The sequence below is a fragment of the Colobus angolensis genome, unplaced genomic scaffold (assembly GCF_000951035.1).
Source record: "Colobus angolensis palliatus isolate OR3802 unplaced genomic scaffold, Cang.pa_1.0 Scaffold59, whole genome shotgun sequence".
Lineage (NCBI taxonomy): Eukaryota > Metazoa > Chordata > Mammalia > Primates > Cercopithecidae > Colobus > Colobus angolensis.
Window position 1 is genome coordinate 2,048,471 of NW_012119487.1, and position 18,584 is coordinate 2,067,054.

The 18,584-nt window shown below is 38.6% G+C and overlaps 1 protein-coding gene across 3 annotated transcripts in view; it reads left to right on the top strand.

The window, feature by feature from the left end:
• The first annotated feature begins 14,304 nt into the window (after positions 1 to 14,304).
• Positions 14,305 to 18,584, top strand: part of PRRC2C (proline-rich coiled-coil 2C) — an 86,455-nt gene continuing 82,175 nt past the window's right edge. For 2 of the 3 annotated variants that reach the window (XM_011962295.1, XM_011962296.1), the window contains exons 1-4: positions 14,311 to 14,479; positions 15,277 to 15,448; positions 16,795 to 16,904; positions 17,989 to 18,114. In XM_011962295.1, coding sequence (XP_011817685.1) covers positions 14,368 to 14,479; positions 15,277 to 15,448; positions 16,795 to 16,904; positions 17,989 to 18,114 — 520 coding nt within the window. In that variant the 5' untranslated portion in view covers positions 14,311 to 14,367. Of the gene's footprint in view, positions 14,480 to 15,270; positions 15,449 to 16,794; positions 16,905 to 17,988; positions 18,115 to 18,584 lie in introns of all 3 variants that reach the window. The other variant, XM_011962294.1, reaches the window with a different exon arrangement.

The following is an 18,584-nucleotide window of genomic DNA, read 5'->3' on the forward strand; positions in this document are numbered from 1 at the left end:
TTTTTTTGAGACGGAGTCTTACTCACCCAGGCTGGAGTGCAGTGGCTCAATATCGGCTCACTGCAACCTCTGCCTCCCAGATTCACGTCTTTCTCCTGCCTCAGCCTCCCAAGTAGCTGGGACTACAGGCACCCACCACCACACGCGGCTAATTTTTTTTGTATTTTTAATAGAGACAGGGTTTCATCATGTTAGCCAGGATGGTCTTGATCTTCTGACCTCGTGATCCGCCCACCTCAGCCTCTCAAAGTGCTGAGATTACAGGCATGAGCCACCACATCCGGCTTGTTCATTTCTTAAAATGAAAGTTCAATCCTGATTTTTTAAATAATGAGATTGTGTTGGGCACTGGCTTTGAAGTCAGCCTGGATTTAATCTTGACTCTACCACTTTCCAGCTCTGTGTGTTTTGAGCAAATTACTTTACTTCGCTAAGATTGCTTCTTCATTGGTAATTTTCAGTGATTTAGGCTTTATATGCCTTCTTAGTCCTAATCTGGTATTTATTTTAATTTTTATTTATTTATTTTGAGACAGGGTCTTACGCTGTTGCCAAGGCAGTAATACACTGGCACAGTCATGGCTCACTGTGGCCTCAATCTCCTAGTCTCAAGCCTCCTCCCTCAGTCTCCTGAGCATCTGGGACTACAGGCATGTACCACCAGGCCTGGCTAACTTTTATTTTTTGTAGAGATGAGGCCCCACCATGTTGCCCAGGTTGGAGTTGAACTCCTGGACTCAAGTGATCCTCCCACCTTTGCCTTTCAAAGTGCTGGGGTTACAGGTGTAAGCCACTGCACCTGGCCCTAATCTGGTATTTTTATGTTATACTATGTCTTTAGAGCTCAGATTTTGGTGGGGCTGTGGGGGGATACAAGGTCTCCTTCTGTCACCCAGGCTGGAGTGCAGTGGCATAATCATGGCTCAATGTAGCCTCAACCTCCTAGGCTCCTGTGATCCTCCCATTTTGGCCTGCTGAGTAGCTGGGACTACAGGCAGGAGCCACCATACCCGGCTAGCTTTTCTTTTTTCTTTTTCTTTTTTAAGAAAAGACAAAGTCTTGCTGTGTTGCCCAAGCTGGTCTTGAACTCGTGAGCTCAAGCCATCTTTCTGCCTCTGCTTCCAAAAGTTCTGGAATTACAGGCGTGAGCCACTATGCCCTGCCAGTAATTACTATTTTATTGCTAGAGCTTTTAGTCAACCTTACTGAAATCATCAGTCATTTCTGCTCTCCTCCTCATTCTCTTCTGACTTCCTCTCTTAGTCCATTCATGCTGCTGTAACAAAATGCCTGGGACTGGGTAACTTATAAATAACAGAAATTAATCTCTGTTGGTACTGGAGGCTGAAAAGTCCAAGATCAAGGTACCGACAGGCAGGATCTCGGCCTCCAAGATGGCACCTTGTTCATGTCCTCAGGTGACAGAAGTGCATAGCTGGTTCCCCTCCAGCCCTTTCATAAGGCATACATCACATCCATGAGGGCAGAGCCCACATGGCCTAATCACCTCCTAAAGACCCCACCTCTTAATAGTGTTGCATTGGGGGTTAAGTTTCAACATGAAATTTGGAAGAAACTTAGGCATTCAAACCATTTTCTTTCACTCTCTGGATTAGACTTCAGTAAAACATTACTCCAGAAATTCTGGCAATATCTTCATTCACCTTGCTTTTCTTTACTGGTTTACTAATTACTGGTGCAACTCTAATCTCTGATTCAGTCCAGCTACTTTTGTGCTTTCTACCACTCCCGACTCCCTGGATGTCCTACTGGACATTGAAGAGAATCATAACTGCACAAACTTGGGAATACTGTATACCCCTGCTCCCCAGCTTCTACTAGGCTTTTTTTCTGTTTTTGAAGGGGAGACTGGGTCTTGCTTTGTTGCCCAACAGTTGCAATCATCGCTCACTGCAGCCTTGAACTCCTGGGTTCAAATGGCCCTTCTGCCTCAGTCTCCTGAGTAGCTGGGACTGGGACTATAGACATACTCGACCATACCCGGCCAATTGTTCATTTTGCATAGAGACCAAGATTTCTCACTGAGTTGCACAGGCTGATCTGGAACTCCTTGTCTCAAGCATTCCTCCCTCCTTGGCCTCCCAAAGTGCTGGGATTATAGGCGTGAGCCATGACACTCAGCCCTACTAGGCTTTCAGTGCTTCTTGCCAATGTCTTGGCTGTCTTTCACATTCTCCCATTTGCTTTTCAAACCTTTTCCAGCCTCCTCAAATTTCTAAACTCTACCTCCACTCAGTGGATGAAGAAAGCATGTCTCTTGTTCATCTGTTCCTAGCAGTGCGTGATATATGGTAGACACTGGGTAAATATTTGTGTGATCAAATAGTGGAACTAATCATTTGAGTTTGAAGTTCCGACAAGAAATGTAAGTGATGTTTTGTAGACCATTAAAACTGTGTATCTAAAGATTGTAGCTTGAAGGAAAGTTTTGGGAATTGTCCTTACTGAAAATATTTGAAGCAGTGAACAGCAGATGAGATGGTCAAAGGAGAAAGCACTTATTAATAGAAAAGGGAGAGATGGGCTGGGCACGGTGGCTTATGCCTGTAATCTCAGCACTTTGGGATTACTACTCAGGAGGCCGAGGCAGGTGGATCACTTGAGGTCGGGAGTTCTAGACCAGCCTGGCCAACATGATGAAACCCTGTCTCTACTAAAAATACAAAAATTAGCTGGGCATGGTGGCAGACACCTGTAATCCCAGCTACTCTGGCAGCTGAGGCAGGAGAATCGCTTGAACCCAAGAGGCAGAGGTTTCAGTAAGCCAAGATCATGCCACTGCAGTCCAGCCTGGGCGACAAAGTGAGACTCAAAAAAAGACAAAAAAGAAAAGGGAGCGATGGCAAGAAGAGACAGAAAAAAAGTAATGAGATTGAAAGCTGTCATAGTCATGGAAACCAGAGAAAATGGTTTATACAGAAGCTATTTGCCTTTTATATTTATATGTGATACTTGACTATTATCAATTAGTTAATACACACTATTTCTTGATTTACAAATGTTCTGTAAAACACTTTTAGAGTATACTTCTCTGGAAATTGTTGTAGTTTATTTTTAATGTTAACTACTTAAGTCTGGGGGACACTGTATTTTCCAGGGGAACTGAACTCATCATGAGAATAATGAGGAAAGAATGGTAAACAGAGTTTGGATATTTAGAAACCCATTGTGTCCAGAAAGAAAGTTATGTCATTTAATTGAATTTAGCAAATTGCAATTTGCTAAAGTATGGGGGTTATTTTTCCAAATATACTAAATTTTCAGTATTACTTAAAATTAAGGTTTTCTTTATTAAAACTAGAATCTTATAGTTTTGAGTACCAAAGGAATTTGAGAGACCATAGCTAATCTCTTTAACAAATGTGGAAACCACTTAGATTTTTTTCCTCCAGATTTTCTCTTTTTTTTTTTTTAATTTAAATTTTTTTATTTTTGGAGACAAAATCTTGCTGTGTCACCCAGGCTTGAGTGGACTAGTGCAATCACAGCTCACTGCAGCCTTGAACTTCTGCTCAGGCTATCCTCCCACCTCAGCCTCTGAAGTAACTTGGACTACGGGTGCGCGCCACCATGCCTGGCTACTTTTTAGGTTTTGTTAGAGACAATCTCACTATGTTGCCCAGGTTATCAATCTATGATTTGAGTTTCAATCTATGATAGCTATCCTTTCATGAAAAACATCCTTTTGTCATCACTGTTAAGTGTCATTCTTTGATTTTAAAAGGTTAATGTATATATTATAATAAACTGTTGCCTTCCAAATTTCTTTTAGACCTTTTGGAAACAGTCTGCTTTAAAAGCCCTGGCTTCCTTTTTTTCCTCCTAAACTTCTTCTTTCATTTCAGTACTTTTTGTTCTTCCCCACAAAAACAAAACTGTTACAAGGTAATATTTGCTGTTCAAAATATGGAAAATGCAGATGCACCTGTCTTGTTTTGTTTTTTTTTTTGAGACAGGGTCTCACTCTCTTGGCCCAGGGTAGGGTGCAGTGGCGCTATCATGGCTCACTGAAGCCTTCCTGTGCTCCAGCAGTCCTCCCACCTCAGCCTCCTGAGTAGCTGGGACTACAGGTGTGTGCCACCATACCCAGCTAATTTATTTATTTTTTTAGAGACAGGGTCTCACTACCAGTTCAGTCTGGTCTTGAACTCCTGGGCTCAAGTGATCCTCCTGACTTGGCCTCCCAAAGTGCTGGGATTACAGTCATGAGCTACTGTGTGAACAGGGCTCACTACAGCTTTGACCTCCTAAACTCAAAGCAGTCTTCCCTGCCTCAGCCTCCTGAATAGCTGGGACTACAGGCGCCCACCACAACGCCCTGTTAATTTTTGTATTTTTTGTAGAAACAGAGTTTTATCATGTTGCCCAGGCTGGTCTCAAATTCCTGAGCTCAAGTGATCTGCATGCCTTGGCCTCCCAAAGTGCTGGCATTACAGATGTGAGCTACCACTCCCAGCTGAGGTGTACCTGTTTTGATATATCTAATTACAGTGAAAAATGCTGGTTTCTTACCAGCATTGCTCAGTTGGTCATAGACCCTTGAATTTAAAAGATGATTTTCTCTTCCCTAAACAGAGAAAAAAAGGTATGTTATTCAGAAGGTTTTGTTTTTACAGGCTGATCCTCTGCCCTTAATGATTGAGAGTTTTAGATACATGGCAAGTAGGACGGTCATATAAAAAGTATTAACATTGTAAAAGTAATAAAAAAGCTTTTCAAAATTAAAATTGATATAGGTAGAGGATATACTTCTTTTGATATCCTCTATAACTGTGTAGATGGGTTTTGAAATTAGAGCTGGCAAGCTGAAGACGAATGCTACTGAGCTTGCTGTTTCAAGGGTTTTGGGATTACTAATTATGTAAATTTTACCATTTTGTTACTTAAATGTGGTTATGCTGAGTGCATCTGTGCCTACTCAGCAATTGAGATATTTTGTACTAGCTTTTTCCTTCAGTGGGTTTTCTTGGCCTTAAAACCTTTTTTGTTTTTTTGTTTCAAATGAGAGATGGGGTCTTGCTGGTATTGCCCAGGCTGGACTTGACTTTTGGACTCAAGTAATCATCCCACCCCGCCTTCTCAGTAGTTGGGACTCCAGGCATACACCACCATACCCAGCTTTTTTTGTGGCATTTGGAATAAACTCAGGGATAACACTTCTAATCCAAGGCTCTGCAAAATGTGACTTTTGCCTACTCTGATTTCATCTCCTGCCTGTCTCCCTGAGACATGATCAGTGAATGTTCATGTAAATGTGTTTGTAGGCCAGGCATGGTGGTTCACCCCTGTAATCCCAACACTTTGGGAGGCTGAGGCACGTGAATCACCTGAGGTCAGGAGTTCAAGACCAGCCTAGCCGACATGGCAGAACCCCATCTCTACTAAAAATACAAAAATTAGCCAGGCATGGTAGCAAATGCCTGTAGTCCCAGCTACTTGGGAGGCTGAGGCAGGAGAATCGCTTGAACCCGGGAGGCAGAGGTTGCTGTGAGCCAGTATCGCGCCACTGCACTCCAGCCTGAGCAACAGAGTGAGACTCCATCTCAAAAAAATAAAAGAAACTGCCAAATTGTTTTTCAAAGTGATTGTGCTATTTTCATTTCCAGTTCTTCCATATTCTTGCCAAAACCTCATATAATCATTCTATAATTTTAGCAATTGTATTAATTGTGTGGAGGTATTTTATTTTGGTTTAAATTTGCATTTCCCAAGTACAAATGATGCTGAGTGTATTAGTTTGTTCTCACACTGCCAAAGACATACCCAAGACTAGGTAATTTATAAAGTTAAGAGGTTTAATTGACTCACAGTTCCACATGGCTGGGGAGGCCTCACAATCATGGCAGAAGGAGAAGCAAAGCCACTTCTTACATGGAAACTTCCCTTTATAAAACCATCAGATCTCTTTAGAATTATTCACTATCACAAGAACAGCACGGGAAAAACCCACCCCCATGATTCAGTTACCTTCCACCGGGTCCCTCCCATGACATGTGGGAATTGTGGGAGCTACAATGCAAGATGAGATTTGGTTGGGGACACAGCCAAACCATATCACTGAGTTTATTCATTTGCTTACCTGCCATTTGTATATTTCTGGTGAAGTGTCTCTTCAAATCTCCTGCCTCTTTTTAAAAACTGGGTTGGTTGTTGTGAGAGTTTTGTATATATTCTTGATAAAAGTTCTTTGTCAGATTTATGATTTGACAGTTTTTTTTCCAGACTCTAGCTTGTCCTTTTGAGACGGAGTCTCACTCTGTCGCCCGGGCTGGAGTGCACTGGCTGGATCTCAGCTCACTGCAAGCTCCGCCTGCCGGGTTTAGGCCATTCTCCTGCCTCAGCCTCCCGAGTAGCTGGGACTACAGGCGCCAGCCATCTCGCCCGGCTAGCTTTTTGTATTTTTTAGTAGAGACGGGGTTTCACTGTGTTAGCCAGGATGGTCTCGATCTCCTGACCTCGTGATCCGCCCGTCTCGGCCTCCCAAAGTGCTGGGATTACAGGCTTGAGCCACCGCGCCCGGCCTGTCCTTTATTTCTCAACAGTATCTTTCAAAAAGCAAAAGTCCAGTTTATAAATTTCATTTTTTATAGATTTTGCTTTGGTGTTGTATCTAAGAAGTCCTTATCTAACCCAGTGTCACAAAGATTTTCTCCTGTATTTTCTCTGAAAGTTTTACAGTTTCAAGTTTTACATTTTGTCTATGGTTCATTTTTCAGTTGAGTTTCATATATGGTGTGAGGTATGAATCAGTGTTTTTTAATATTATGTACATATAATTGCTCCAGTATCATTTTTGGGAAGACTGTCCTTTATCCACTGAATTTCTTTGCATTTGTCAACAATCAAATGCTTATATGTATTTATATTTCTAGACTCTATTCTGCTCTACTGATCTATTTGTCTTATTTTTACAGCAGTACCACACTGTCTTCATTGCTGTGCCTTAAGTCTTGAAAGCAAGTAGTATTCACCTTTCAATTTCATTCTTTTCAAAGCTGGCGGGGTGGGAGTGGGGATGGGGGTGGTGGTGCTATTCTAGAGGTAAACCATTTCTTTATAAATTTTAGAATCAGCTTGACAACTTTTTTCCTCCGATAAATTTATTCTGAGGTTTTGTTTGGGATTGCTTTGAATTTGTAGATAAATTTGAAAATAATTGACATCTTAATATTGGGTCTTGTGATCCAAGAACATGGCATATGTTCTTATGCCATGTTTATGTAGCTTTTTAAATAATGTTTTGTAGTATTCAATGTGTAGGTCTTACATATCTTTTGTCAGATGTATCCCTAAGTATTTCTTTTTTCTTTTCTTTTCTTTTTTTTTTTGAGGCAGAGTTTCGCTCTTGTCGCCCAGGCTGGAGTGCAATGGCATGATCTCAGTTCACCACAACCTCTGCCTCCCAGGTTCAAGCGATTCTCCTGCCTCAGCCTCCTGAGCAGCTGGGATTACGCACGCTCCACCACGCCTGGCTAATTTTTGTATTTTTAGTAGAGACAGGGTTTCTCCATGTTGGTCAGGCTGGTTTCAAACTCCCAACCTCAGGTGATCCACCTGCCTCGGCCTCCCAAAGTGCTGGGATTACAGGCGTAAGCCACCACGCCTGACCGTATTTCATTTTTTATTGCTATTACAAATGGCACTATATATAATTTCTGTTTCTACTTGTTTAATGCTGAATAGAAATACAATTGAATTTTGTGTGTTGATCTTATATGCTCTTGTAAGCTCCCATCTAGTAGGTTTTTTTTAAGATATCATCAGATTTTCTATATATGTGATCGTACAGTGCTAACTATTAGAGACAATTTTACTTTATCCCTTCCAATTTGATTTTTTTTGTTGTTTCCTATTTTGCTGGCTGGAACTTTTAGTATAGTGTCGAACAGAAGTGTTAAGAGAGAGTAGATATCCTTGCCTCATTTCTCTTCATTGAAAGGAACAGAAGGGCAAGCATATTCAAACTTTTGACTGTTCCCTTCTATTCCTATTTATTGAGGATTTTTGTTTTGTTTCTGTTTTTCAAATAAGGACTGGGTTGGTTTTTGTCAGTTGCTTTTTCTGCATCCACATCATACACTACATAATGATGTTTCAGTAAACAGTGGGCCGCATATATGACAGTGACCTCATAAGATTATAATACCATATTTTACTGTACGCTTTCTGTGTTTAGACATGTTTCGATATACAAATATTTCACCTTTTGTTACCGTTGCCTACAATATTCAGTATAGTAACATGCTGTGCAGGTTTGAAGTCTAGGAGCAATAGGCTATACCATATAGCCTCAGTGTTCAGTAGGCTATGCCACCTACATTTATAAGTACACACTATGATGACACTGGTGAAAAGTAGAGCCAGGGTTTCACCATTTTGGCTAGACTGGTCTCGAACTCCTGACTTTAAGTGATCCATCCACCTCAGCCTCCCAGAGTTCTGGAATTACAGACAGCCACCTTACCCAGCCAATTTTGTTTTTATTTTTGAAAGATGTTTTGTTGCATGTAGAATTCTGTTTTTATTTTTTCTTTCAGTACCTTAAGCATGTAGCTCTACTGCTTGCACCTTTTCCCATGAAGATTCTGCTGTTACTCAGTTTCTCTATATGTATTTTCTGTTACTTTTTAAGATTTCCTCTTTATCATTGGTTTTGAATACTTTGATTATGATATTGGTGTGGGTTCTTCATGCTTCTTAGACTTGGGCTTTGTTGAGTCTCTTGGGTCTGGGTTTACAGTTTTCATCAAATTTGTACCATTTTGGCCATTATTTTTTCAGTTTGTCAAGCCCCTCTATGTGTAACACCAATTACACATAGATTAGGCTTTTGGAAGTTGTCTTAAGGTTCACTTAAGGTCCTTTTTTTTTTAAGCTTTTTTCACTTTATCTTTCCCATTGGATAGTTTCTGTTGATGGCTTCAGATTCACTATTTTTTTCCTTTGTGTGTGTGTGTGTGCGCGTGCGTGTGCGCGTGCATGTGTGTGTTTAATGTTTAATTTGGAAAGGGGAGTTTTCTTTTTCATAAAGGATTGCAACCTGTAGTATTCTTACCTTTGGCAGTGTCTAAAATGCTAGTAATACCAATTGGTGAATTTTTTTCTTTACGTTTTGATGTCTTTTATGTCTATTTGTATTCAATCTTTAGCTTGTCGAACATATAGAATACAGTTATAAAGTAGCTTTTTCTTAGACAAGGTGACATAAGAAAAATAACTTAACATTCTTGTCCACTAATTCTAACATCAATAGTCAAGACTGGGTTGGTTTCACTTGCTTGATTACCCGCACCCCAACCCCACTTGATTCTGGGATTCAGTTAAGTTACTGGGAAACCATTTGATCTTTTCAAGTGTAGCTTTAAGGTTTGTTAGACAAGCCAGACGCGGTGGCACATGCCTGTAATCCCACCTACTGGGAAGAACCGAGTTGGGAGGATCACTTGAGACCAGCTTGGGCAACGTAGTGAGATCCCATCTCATTTATTTAACATAAAAAGAAGAAAAGATTTGTTAGACAAGATCAGAGCAGTATTTACATTAGGGTAATTTTCACCCACTGCTGGAGGCAAAGCTGTGCTCAGTACTCTACCTGGGCTGGGTGCAGTGGCTCACGTCTGTAATCCCAGCACTTTGGGAGGCCGAGGACGGTGGATTACCTGAGGTCAGGAGTTCGAGACCACCCTGGCCAACATGGTGAAATCCCATCTTTACTAAAAATACAAAAATTAGCTGGGCGTGGTGGCAGACACCTGTAGTCCCAACTACTTGGGTGGTAGAAGCAGGAGGATCACTTGAACCCAGAAGGCAGAGGTTGCAGTGAGCTGAGATCACACTACTATACTTAAGTAGCCGGGGCAACAGAGTGAGACTCTGTCTCCAAAAAAATGCCTGGTGAAGCATGTCATGTCATCTTTTTAGTCTTGTTTGTGAAACAGGTACTATTCCCAGCCCTTTATGAACTTTAGGCACTGTTCCCCTCTGATCCTCTCAGGTCTTTCTTTCCTGCCTTGTTAACAATATTAATTCTTCCAATCTGTGAATGTGGGCTATCTTTACATTTATTTGTGTCTTCAGTTTCTTGTATCAATTATAGTTTTCAGTGTACAGGTATTTTGCTCCCTTGGTTAGATTTACTCCTAAGTACTTTATTCTTTTTGATGCTCTAGTAAATGGGATCGTTTTCTTGATTTCCTTTTCAGCTAGGTTGTTATTGGTGAAAAGAAATGCAACTGATTTTTGTATGTTGATTTTGTATCCTGTTGCTCTACTGAGTTCTTTTATTAGTTTCAACAGTTTTTGTGAAATTTTAGAGTTTTCAACTTAAAAGATCATGTCATCTGCAAACAGGGATAGTTTTACTTTCTTTCTGATTTGTGATGCCTTTTATTCCTTTTTTTGGTCTGATTGTTGTTGCTAGTCCTTCCAACGCTGTGTTGAATAGAAATGGTAAAAGTGGACATTCTAACTGTGTGCTAGATTGCAGGAAAAAGCCTTCAGGTTTTTCCCATTGATTATGATGTTAGCTGTGGGATTTTTATAAATGACCTTTATTATGTTGAAGAATTTTCTTCTGTACCTATTTTGTTGAGAGTTTTTATCGTGAAAGGATGTTAAACTTTGTCACATGGTTTTCTGCATTTATTGAGATGATCATTTGGTTTTTACTTTTCATTCTGTTAAACTGTGGTGTATCACATCAATTTGCATATTTTAAACCAGTCTTGCATTCTAGGGATAAATCAAACTTGGTCCTGGTATTTAATTGGCTTAACATGTTATTGAGAAGGATTGGTATTGTCTTTAAGTAGGGAAGTTAAGGTTCATTTTATGATTCTTTTAAGCTTGAGTGCTCTGTGATGGCTAGAGTTAAATCGGATATTCTGTAACCCTGTGGTTAAATTGTGTATTACTACTTTGTTTTCCTTTGTAAGAATGTGGAAAAGCTGAACTTGGCATTTTATTTTGATTTTTGTTTAGTTGTAACATTGGACATTCTAATACGCTTGCTCACTAATATTTATCTAGTGAATTGTCTGTTCATAGCTTTACTCTTTGGGCTTCTTTGATTTGTTGAGTTCTTATAGCATATTTACATTTTGTCAAGTGTTGATTATTTTCTACACTGACCATCAATTTAATTTTTTTTCTTTTTTTTTTCTGTTTTTTTGAGAGACAGAGTCTTGCTCTGTTGCCCAGGCTGGAGTGCAGTGGCGCGATCTCTGCTTACTGCAAGCTCCGCCTCCCGGGTTCAACCATTCTCCTGCCTCAGCCTCCTGAGTAGCTGGGACTACAGGCGCCGCCATCAGGCCCGACTAATTTTTTGTATTTTTAGTAGAGATGAGGTTTCACCGTGTTAGCCAGGATGGTCTTGATCTCCTGACCTCACAATCTGCCCGCCTTGGCCTCCCAAAGTGCTGGGATTACAGGCGTGAGCCACCGCGCCCAGCCCAATTTGATTTTTTAACCATTATTTTTCTCTTATGCTGGACAGAATGTTTGTAGGCTTGCTTCTTAAAGTTTTACTTCTTAAAGTTTTGCTATGAAATAGATGCCTGTGTTCTAGTTAAAGGTGAAGCTTCATTCAAAACACAGAAATGTAAACAGGCAGTGTGGGGATATATTCCTCAGGAGTACTGAGCAGAAGGTAATGAGTTAATAGTTAAAGCCAAAGGAGCTAATGAGATTTCCTAGACAAGAGTTTAGATAAGAAGGGAAGTGGGGAGAGGATGAAGAGCACTAGAGGAAAGATTGACCCTAAATGGAATGAGAAGAAAGATAAACTTTACGTATTGCAGTGGTTCTCAAACTACTTTCAGTTAGAATCACCTGAAGAATTTTTTTTTAAAAGTTGATGCCCAGTTGCCCCCCTGCCTCCAGATTTGTATACAGCAAGAGTTGAGAATCACTGCTTAGAATATATCTGCTTATAATAAGTCAGTAGGTCTTAACATTTTTGTAAGTCTGAGAATCAATCTGGAAGACTTGCTGTAAAGAGTGCTGGGCCCCTTCCTCAGAGTTTGATTCAGTAGGTCTGGGTTGGGACCTGAGAATTTTCATTTTTATCCTATTTCTAGAGAAACATGGTTTCTGTAGAATCACGTCTCAGAAACATCGTTCCTTTTTTTTTTTTTTTTTTTTTGGAGACGGAGTCTCAGTTTGTCACCCAGGCTGTACTATGATCTCGGCTCACTGCAACCTCCCCTTCCTAGGTTCAAGTGATTCTCCTGCCTCAGCCTCCCGAGTAGCTAGGATTACAGGCGCCTGCCACCATGCCTGGCTAATTTTTGTATTTTTAGTAGAGACAGGGTTTCACCATGTTAGCCAGGCTGGTCTTGAACTCCTGACCTCAGGTGATCCGCCTGCCTCAGCCTCCCAAAGTGCTGGGATTACAGGCGTGAGCCATCGCACCTGGCCAGAAACATGGTTCTGCGAACCACAGTAGCAGTAGGTGTAGGAAGGAAAGGAAAGATTGGATGTTAGATACAGGTTGGTTTGGAGATTTGCTCCTAGAAGGTTTAAGGAGTTCTTTTCTCATGATGTTGCTTTCTCTCTAACATACAGAAAGGGTCTCCACCAAGAGTGTTGCTTGAGTAGTAATGGTATTCAGAAAAGTCCAAGATTTGAGGATCCTTAGTTAAATAACTTGAGCAAGTTGACTGTTTTTCTTGATACATCAGTTCCTTTTTTTTTCACCTGATGAAACAGCTCTTTGAATTTTAATTTTGTCAGGTAGTGAATATTTACTGTCCTCTTTTGTCACTGTAGATGAATATTCTTTCTACATCTTTGTACATGTTACTGGTAAATTTACCAATAGGATAGATTTTGGTAGTACATTCTCTTTTCACAACATCATCATCATCATCATTAGTGCTCTTGGGGTATAATTAATTGTATACGTTCTACATGTAGTGGCAAATTGTATTAGTGTAGTCCTTTTGGTTGCAGGTCAGTCTTTTTTCAGGTTGCCGGTTGTCTCAGGGAAGGGTGGTTTATTGTAAATGTATACATGGAAAGTGAAATGGTTATCTACATTGTTATGTGGGAGGAGGCAGCACAGTGTAATGGATTGAACCCGACACCCTAGTTTCAAATTCAATCTAATTTAGTCTGTATGTGTAAAAATCAAGATAGTAGCTACATCATAAAGTTGTTAGACTGAAATGAGTTAATAGATGTGAGAATGCCTGATAAATTTTATGAAACTATACAAACGTTGGGTGGCATTTTACATGCATATAAAATGACGTCTCTGCTGATTCTGTAATTGACAAATATAAAACTAACAGATGAAACGAAATTTATAAAAGTAAAGTGGATATAGGCTTTATTTTGATGCTTTCTGCATGGTATACCTATTCTATACTATCTTTGGCTCCCGTGTTTCAGTTCTCAATGTTTTTAGCGATTGATTGTTTCTATGGTAGAATTAGCCATCTTCTACCCTACTGCTACACTAACCCCTCAAAAACAAAAACAACCCTTAGTTTGATATGTGTCTACAACTTCATTAAATTGAAGGGAAATAGTATGAGACATAATTTGCCTTTTTCTCCTATTTATTAGTAATCTAAGTTAGGGTGCATCATCAAGATGAGGGTACATTAGCTCTAAAGATGAGGATTCTCTTTGTATTTGAATGCTTATGAAAATATTATTTATTTCTACAACTTCTCATATGTAAGGGAACTTTATATATGCTTTGAAAAAAATGCATACTGTTTTTTGAATATTTAGTCCACAGCGATGAAATCGGTTACTTTTATGTACCTTGTGTTTGTGAGATGTTTTACCTTTTATAAAATGAAGAGAACATAGAATGTTGTTTCTGTTCTAATCTGTTAAATTAATGGAGCTTTGTTGGGCACATATTGCCTGATGATTTAGGAATGTAATATGTAGGGGAATGAAGATGTCCTCCTGTCATTTGGATTCCATGTACAAAGGTTGATGTCAGTCATTTCAAGCATATTAAATTGGATAATATGTCTTTTTAAAATAGTCTCAATAGGCTCACTGTGTTTGAACTATTCATGTCAGCATGGAATTGTAACCCTTATTCTCTATAATAGAGTTAAGCAGTTATAAACCATATATAACTGATATATTTCACAAGTGCATGATAGCTTATTATGATCAATTTTGTTGTGTATTGGTTATTGGAATTTGACAGTATTAAAAAGTTCTATGAAATTATTGATATGGGAAGTTTTTTCTGAATTTCTGTGAACATTTGAATTTACTGAGTTTTTCATCTTTGTTTTTCTTTCTTATGTACATCTTAAAGACTGGGGTTTTAAGGGGTGTGGCAGGAGGTTTTGGACTCGATGAGTTTCCACCGAAATGTCGGAGAAGTCAGGCCAGAGCACAAAAGCAAAGGATGGGAAAAAGTATGCAACACTCAGTTTATTTAATACTTACAAGGGGAAATCATTAGAAACACAGAAAACCACAGGTGAGTAAAATCAAGTGACACTTATGTTTTTCGTGGTTTGTAGATTACTATAAGTGATACACGTGCTGCTATGAGAAACTAGGATGTACGCAAGTTAATACCACCCTATTTACATTTGCCTTTTTATGCATGCACACGTTTTTCAGAGGATATGTGATAAACATCTTGTAATAGAAAATTTATACTTTCATAGAGCCCTTTAAAAATATTTTTGTTTTTCTCTGTTGTCAGCAGGAAAAAAGAACTGTATGGCTCTAAAGGGGAAACTCAGTCAATGAGATTGATAGGCACAGACCTATATATTAGTGGGAATTTAATATCTTTTTAGTTACAGACTAGAGAAAGTCCTATGTTTCGTGTATGTGTGTGTGTGTGCGTGTGTGTGTGTGTTAGATACTGTGACCTAGTGAGTATAATGAAAACTGAAAATCATGCATGGCATATTAACAGTATTCTTTATAAACATAAAGTCAATACATTTATTCTCTAACATTCTAAGTTATGAGTTTGAAATAGATTCTCTGAAAAAATATCAGCATTATCAGTGTTTTCTGTAGTGTGTTGAATTGCATTGTTAGAATTCTTAAGGAATCTGTTAAATGCTGTTAAATGGCTTGATTTTGACACTGAATTGTGTTGCGGGTGTAGCTTAGTTTTAAACTTACTATCTTAAAATACATGAATGAAAATCATTCAGGGATTGCATTAATTCCTATTTTTCTATATTGTTTGAGGAATAATATGGGTAATAAAATAGATGTTCTAAGAAAGTTGATGTTATTGATCTTTAGTTGCAGCTCGGCATGGATTACAGAGTCTTGGAAAAGTCGGTATTTCACGGCGTATGCCTCCACCTGCTAACCTCCCGAGTCTTAAAGCAGAAAACAAAGGCAATGATCCTAATGTAAATATTGTACCTAAAGATGGCACAGGGTGGGCATCAAAACAAGAGCAACATGAAGAAGAAAAGTGAGTCAAAGTCTGTTAAAGAATGAAACCCTTCCCCTTTCGTTGTAGGGAACTTATGTTTGAGTACCTCCTATTTACTGTTATGCTGTCTGTATTACATATTACATATTTTATACTCTTTAAAGTCTTTTTACGATAGTAACTTTTGGTTAATTTTCCCTATTAAAAGTATCTCTATTTGTCAGGGTAGAACAGATGACAGAATTGCAAATCACAACCTTGCTTATGTCGTAGCCTTTATTAGGCTCCCCCTTCTCTTACTACCACCAACTCCGGTATTCCCTTTCCAATATGATTGTAAGAGTTGACTCTGATACCTAAATTTCATGATACTAAGGATATCTGTCTGCCAATTTACTGTGTATCTCTAGCATTGAAATTGCCTGATGTTTCATAGGTGCTCAAGTAATAATTTGTATATACTCTAGCAAGAAAGCTAGGATAGAATTAATAGTGTCTATCTTAGTCATCGTTCTTTCAACAACTATTTAGACTTCTGTGTGTCAAAGATTTTGACACTTAGCTAATTGAATGACCAAGCCTAAATAGTGGTAATTTTAAAAAATAAGATAAGCCATTGGATACTTGATGTTTTCTTGCCTATCTCTTATCAAAATTCTATACTCCTCCCTGGGGAGATTTGTATAGTAAATGTGACTACTTCTGTAGAAATTTATCAAATACTTATGCTTGTTAGCTGTAGTAAAATTATTTTATAGTATTGAGTCAGTTATAGGTATGAGTGTACCAGAAATACATTGCATTTTGTGAGCCTCTTAACTACTTTCTTATTTTTAAGCATTACCTCATTACAAGAACTGAATAAAATTGTACAGCCTTTCAAAATACCTTTTACTCACGTGAATGTATTAGGCATATTGCTGTTACCTCTTTGAATAACAGTAATAAGTACAGTGGTGATCCCGTTGACTTCTAGGTGGAGAGTTTGCTTAGCTTTAGCCCTCAGCTAATTTCACCATTCCAGACTGTATGTATGTTTATATTGCTATTTTTAATTATAAGTGTTCACTTCTTCAAAGCAGATATTTGGTAACTATGTTCCATTAAAAGTGTGTGTGTGTGTGTGTGTGGTTTTTTTTTTTTTAAACAAAATGGAAAACAAGCAAAGCTCATCTCATTGGGTTATTCAAAGGCAGAGATGAAAGGGGATAAAAATAGCCATAAATGATTTAAAGGAATGTTGCAGAGAGAAAACAGTTATAGGAGGTTTACCAATGAATAAACATATAGCCAAAATAATTTGTACACAGATTTACCTTAAATATAATATTGATTTTATTTAAACATACAGTATCTGAAATAATGGATTCATATTTTTTTTTAAGAACACCAGAAGTGCCACCAGCACAGCCAAAACCTGGGGTTGCAGCTCCCCCAGAAGTAGCACCTGCTCCCAAATCATGGGCCAGTAACAAGCAAGGTGGGCAAGGAGATGGTAAGTGGACATTAGTTGGGGAAACTGCCTAGGCTTGGTAGTTACTGAACAGCCATGCAGGAGATAAAGTGTGAACTATGTTTTGGTAGAGCCATAAAGCATTGTTAAAGGATACTTTCGAGGCTCTTAAAAAGGTTTTATAAAAAATCTCTTGGGCTAGCTAAATTCCAGTGTCAAGAGCCATGCACGAGTCAATGATACCGGTTAAGAAAAGGAGTCTTTAAGATACCCTCTGCCCCACATTATTTTATCTTTACCTCTACATATCCAAGCAAAGCTTGTACCTTCAAAGTATCCAGCCATTGCATAGATTGTTAGAAACCATACTCATTTTTCAACTGTGTCCCCAACTTCTCCTGTTTCCGACATGCTGCCACGATTTCCTGAGAGAAGAGCTAGAAAGTAGCCATAAAGCACCACTGCTGTAATATTACTTTTCCCCAAGGAATGATGGAATCCCCAGCAGAATTTAGTTTTCCTACTTTCACAACAGCAACTGTCTATAAAACATTCTATGGAAGAACCGATCTGGGACCTCAAGCTAATAAAACCAGTTCTTTTAATTTAAAAAAATAGGTAGATAGGAAGTTGGGTGAATAGTGAGGTGCAATCATCTCAGCTGTAAATTAAATCAAAGTAAAGTAAATGAAGCAGTAAATTAAATAAAGGCATTTTAGCCTCATCTTGAGCTTGGGGCATATTCATCAAACACTATTTCAGTAATACGATTTGAACGAATTCTGAGAATTCTTAGCAAAGGAATTTGATGGGTATTGAAAATGTAAGGAGTTGTGATGAAAGAGAAACAAGAGAAGCTCTTCACTTGCATGGTCATCTTAAATGAGTCCTCTGGAATGGTGCTGGAAGATTACTGTCTTAGACTTTCATCTCCTCATGGCTGATCATTAGCTTTTCAAAGGAGTCTAGATGAATTTTAAAGTTTTATGACTATGAACAGTCATCACTGAAATGTGGAATAATTTATGAGAAGGAGGCAGAGAGCTCTATCCTGGAAGGGTGGCTTGTATTATCTTCAGTATAAAAGTTACCTTTGATTTTTTTTTTTTTTTTTTTTTATCTATAGGAATCCAAGTGAATAGTCAGTTTCAGCAAGAATTTCCCAGCCTGCAGGCAGCTGGGGATCAGGAAAAAAAAGAAAAGGAAACAAATGATGACAACTATGGACCTGGACCCAGTTTACGCCCACCAAGTAAGAGTACTTTCTCTTTAATACAAAGTGAGATCATATTTGTATATTATCTTGCAATACAACCTCCTGCTTGCTGTTGTATGTATGATTTGCCTAGTTTGAAAAGGCAGACTTAGTACTATGGTCACTTGCTACTCAAGTGTGATTTTTGCAGCAACAATATCAACATAACTTGAGGACATGTTAGAAATGTGTAATCTTGGGTCTTGCATCCAACTTACTAAATCAAAATCTACATTTTAACAAGATGTCCAGGTGACTTTCATGTATATCAATATTTGGACTTTTTTATATTAGTAAGGTTTTGAGCAAGCTTCCCTAATATATAACTATTTACTTACTACTGTATTAATATTTGGTGATTCCTCACTTTCTGAGCTCAAACTGAGAAAACAAGTAATTTTGGATAGTGAGGGATAGTTTATGTACATTACAAAGCAAAAACTAAAAATAGAAGTATAAAATATTAG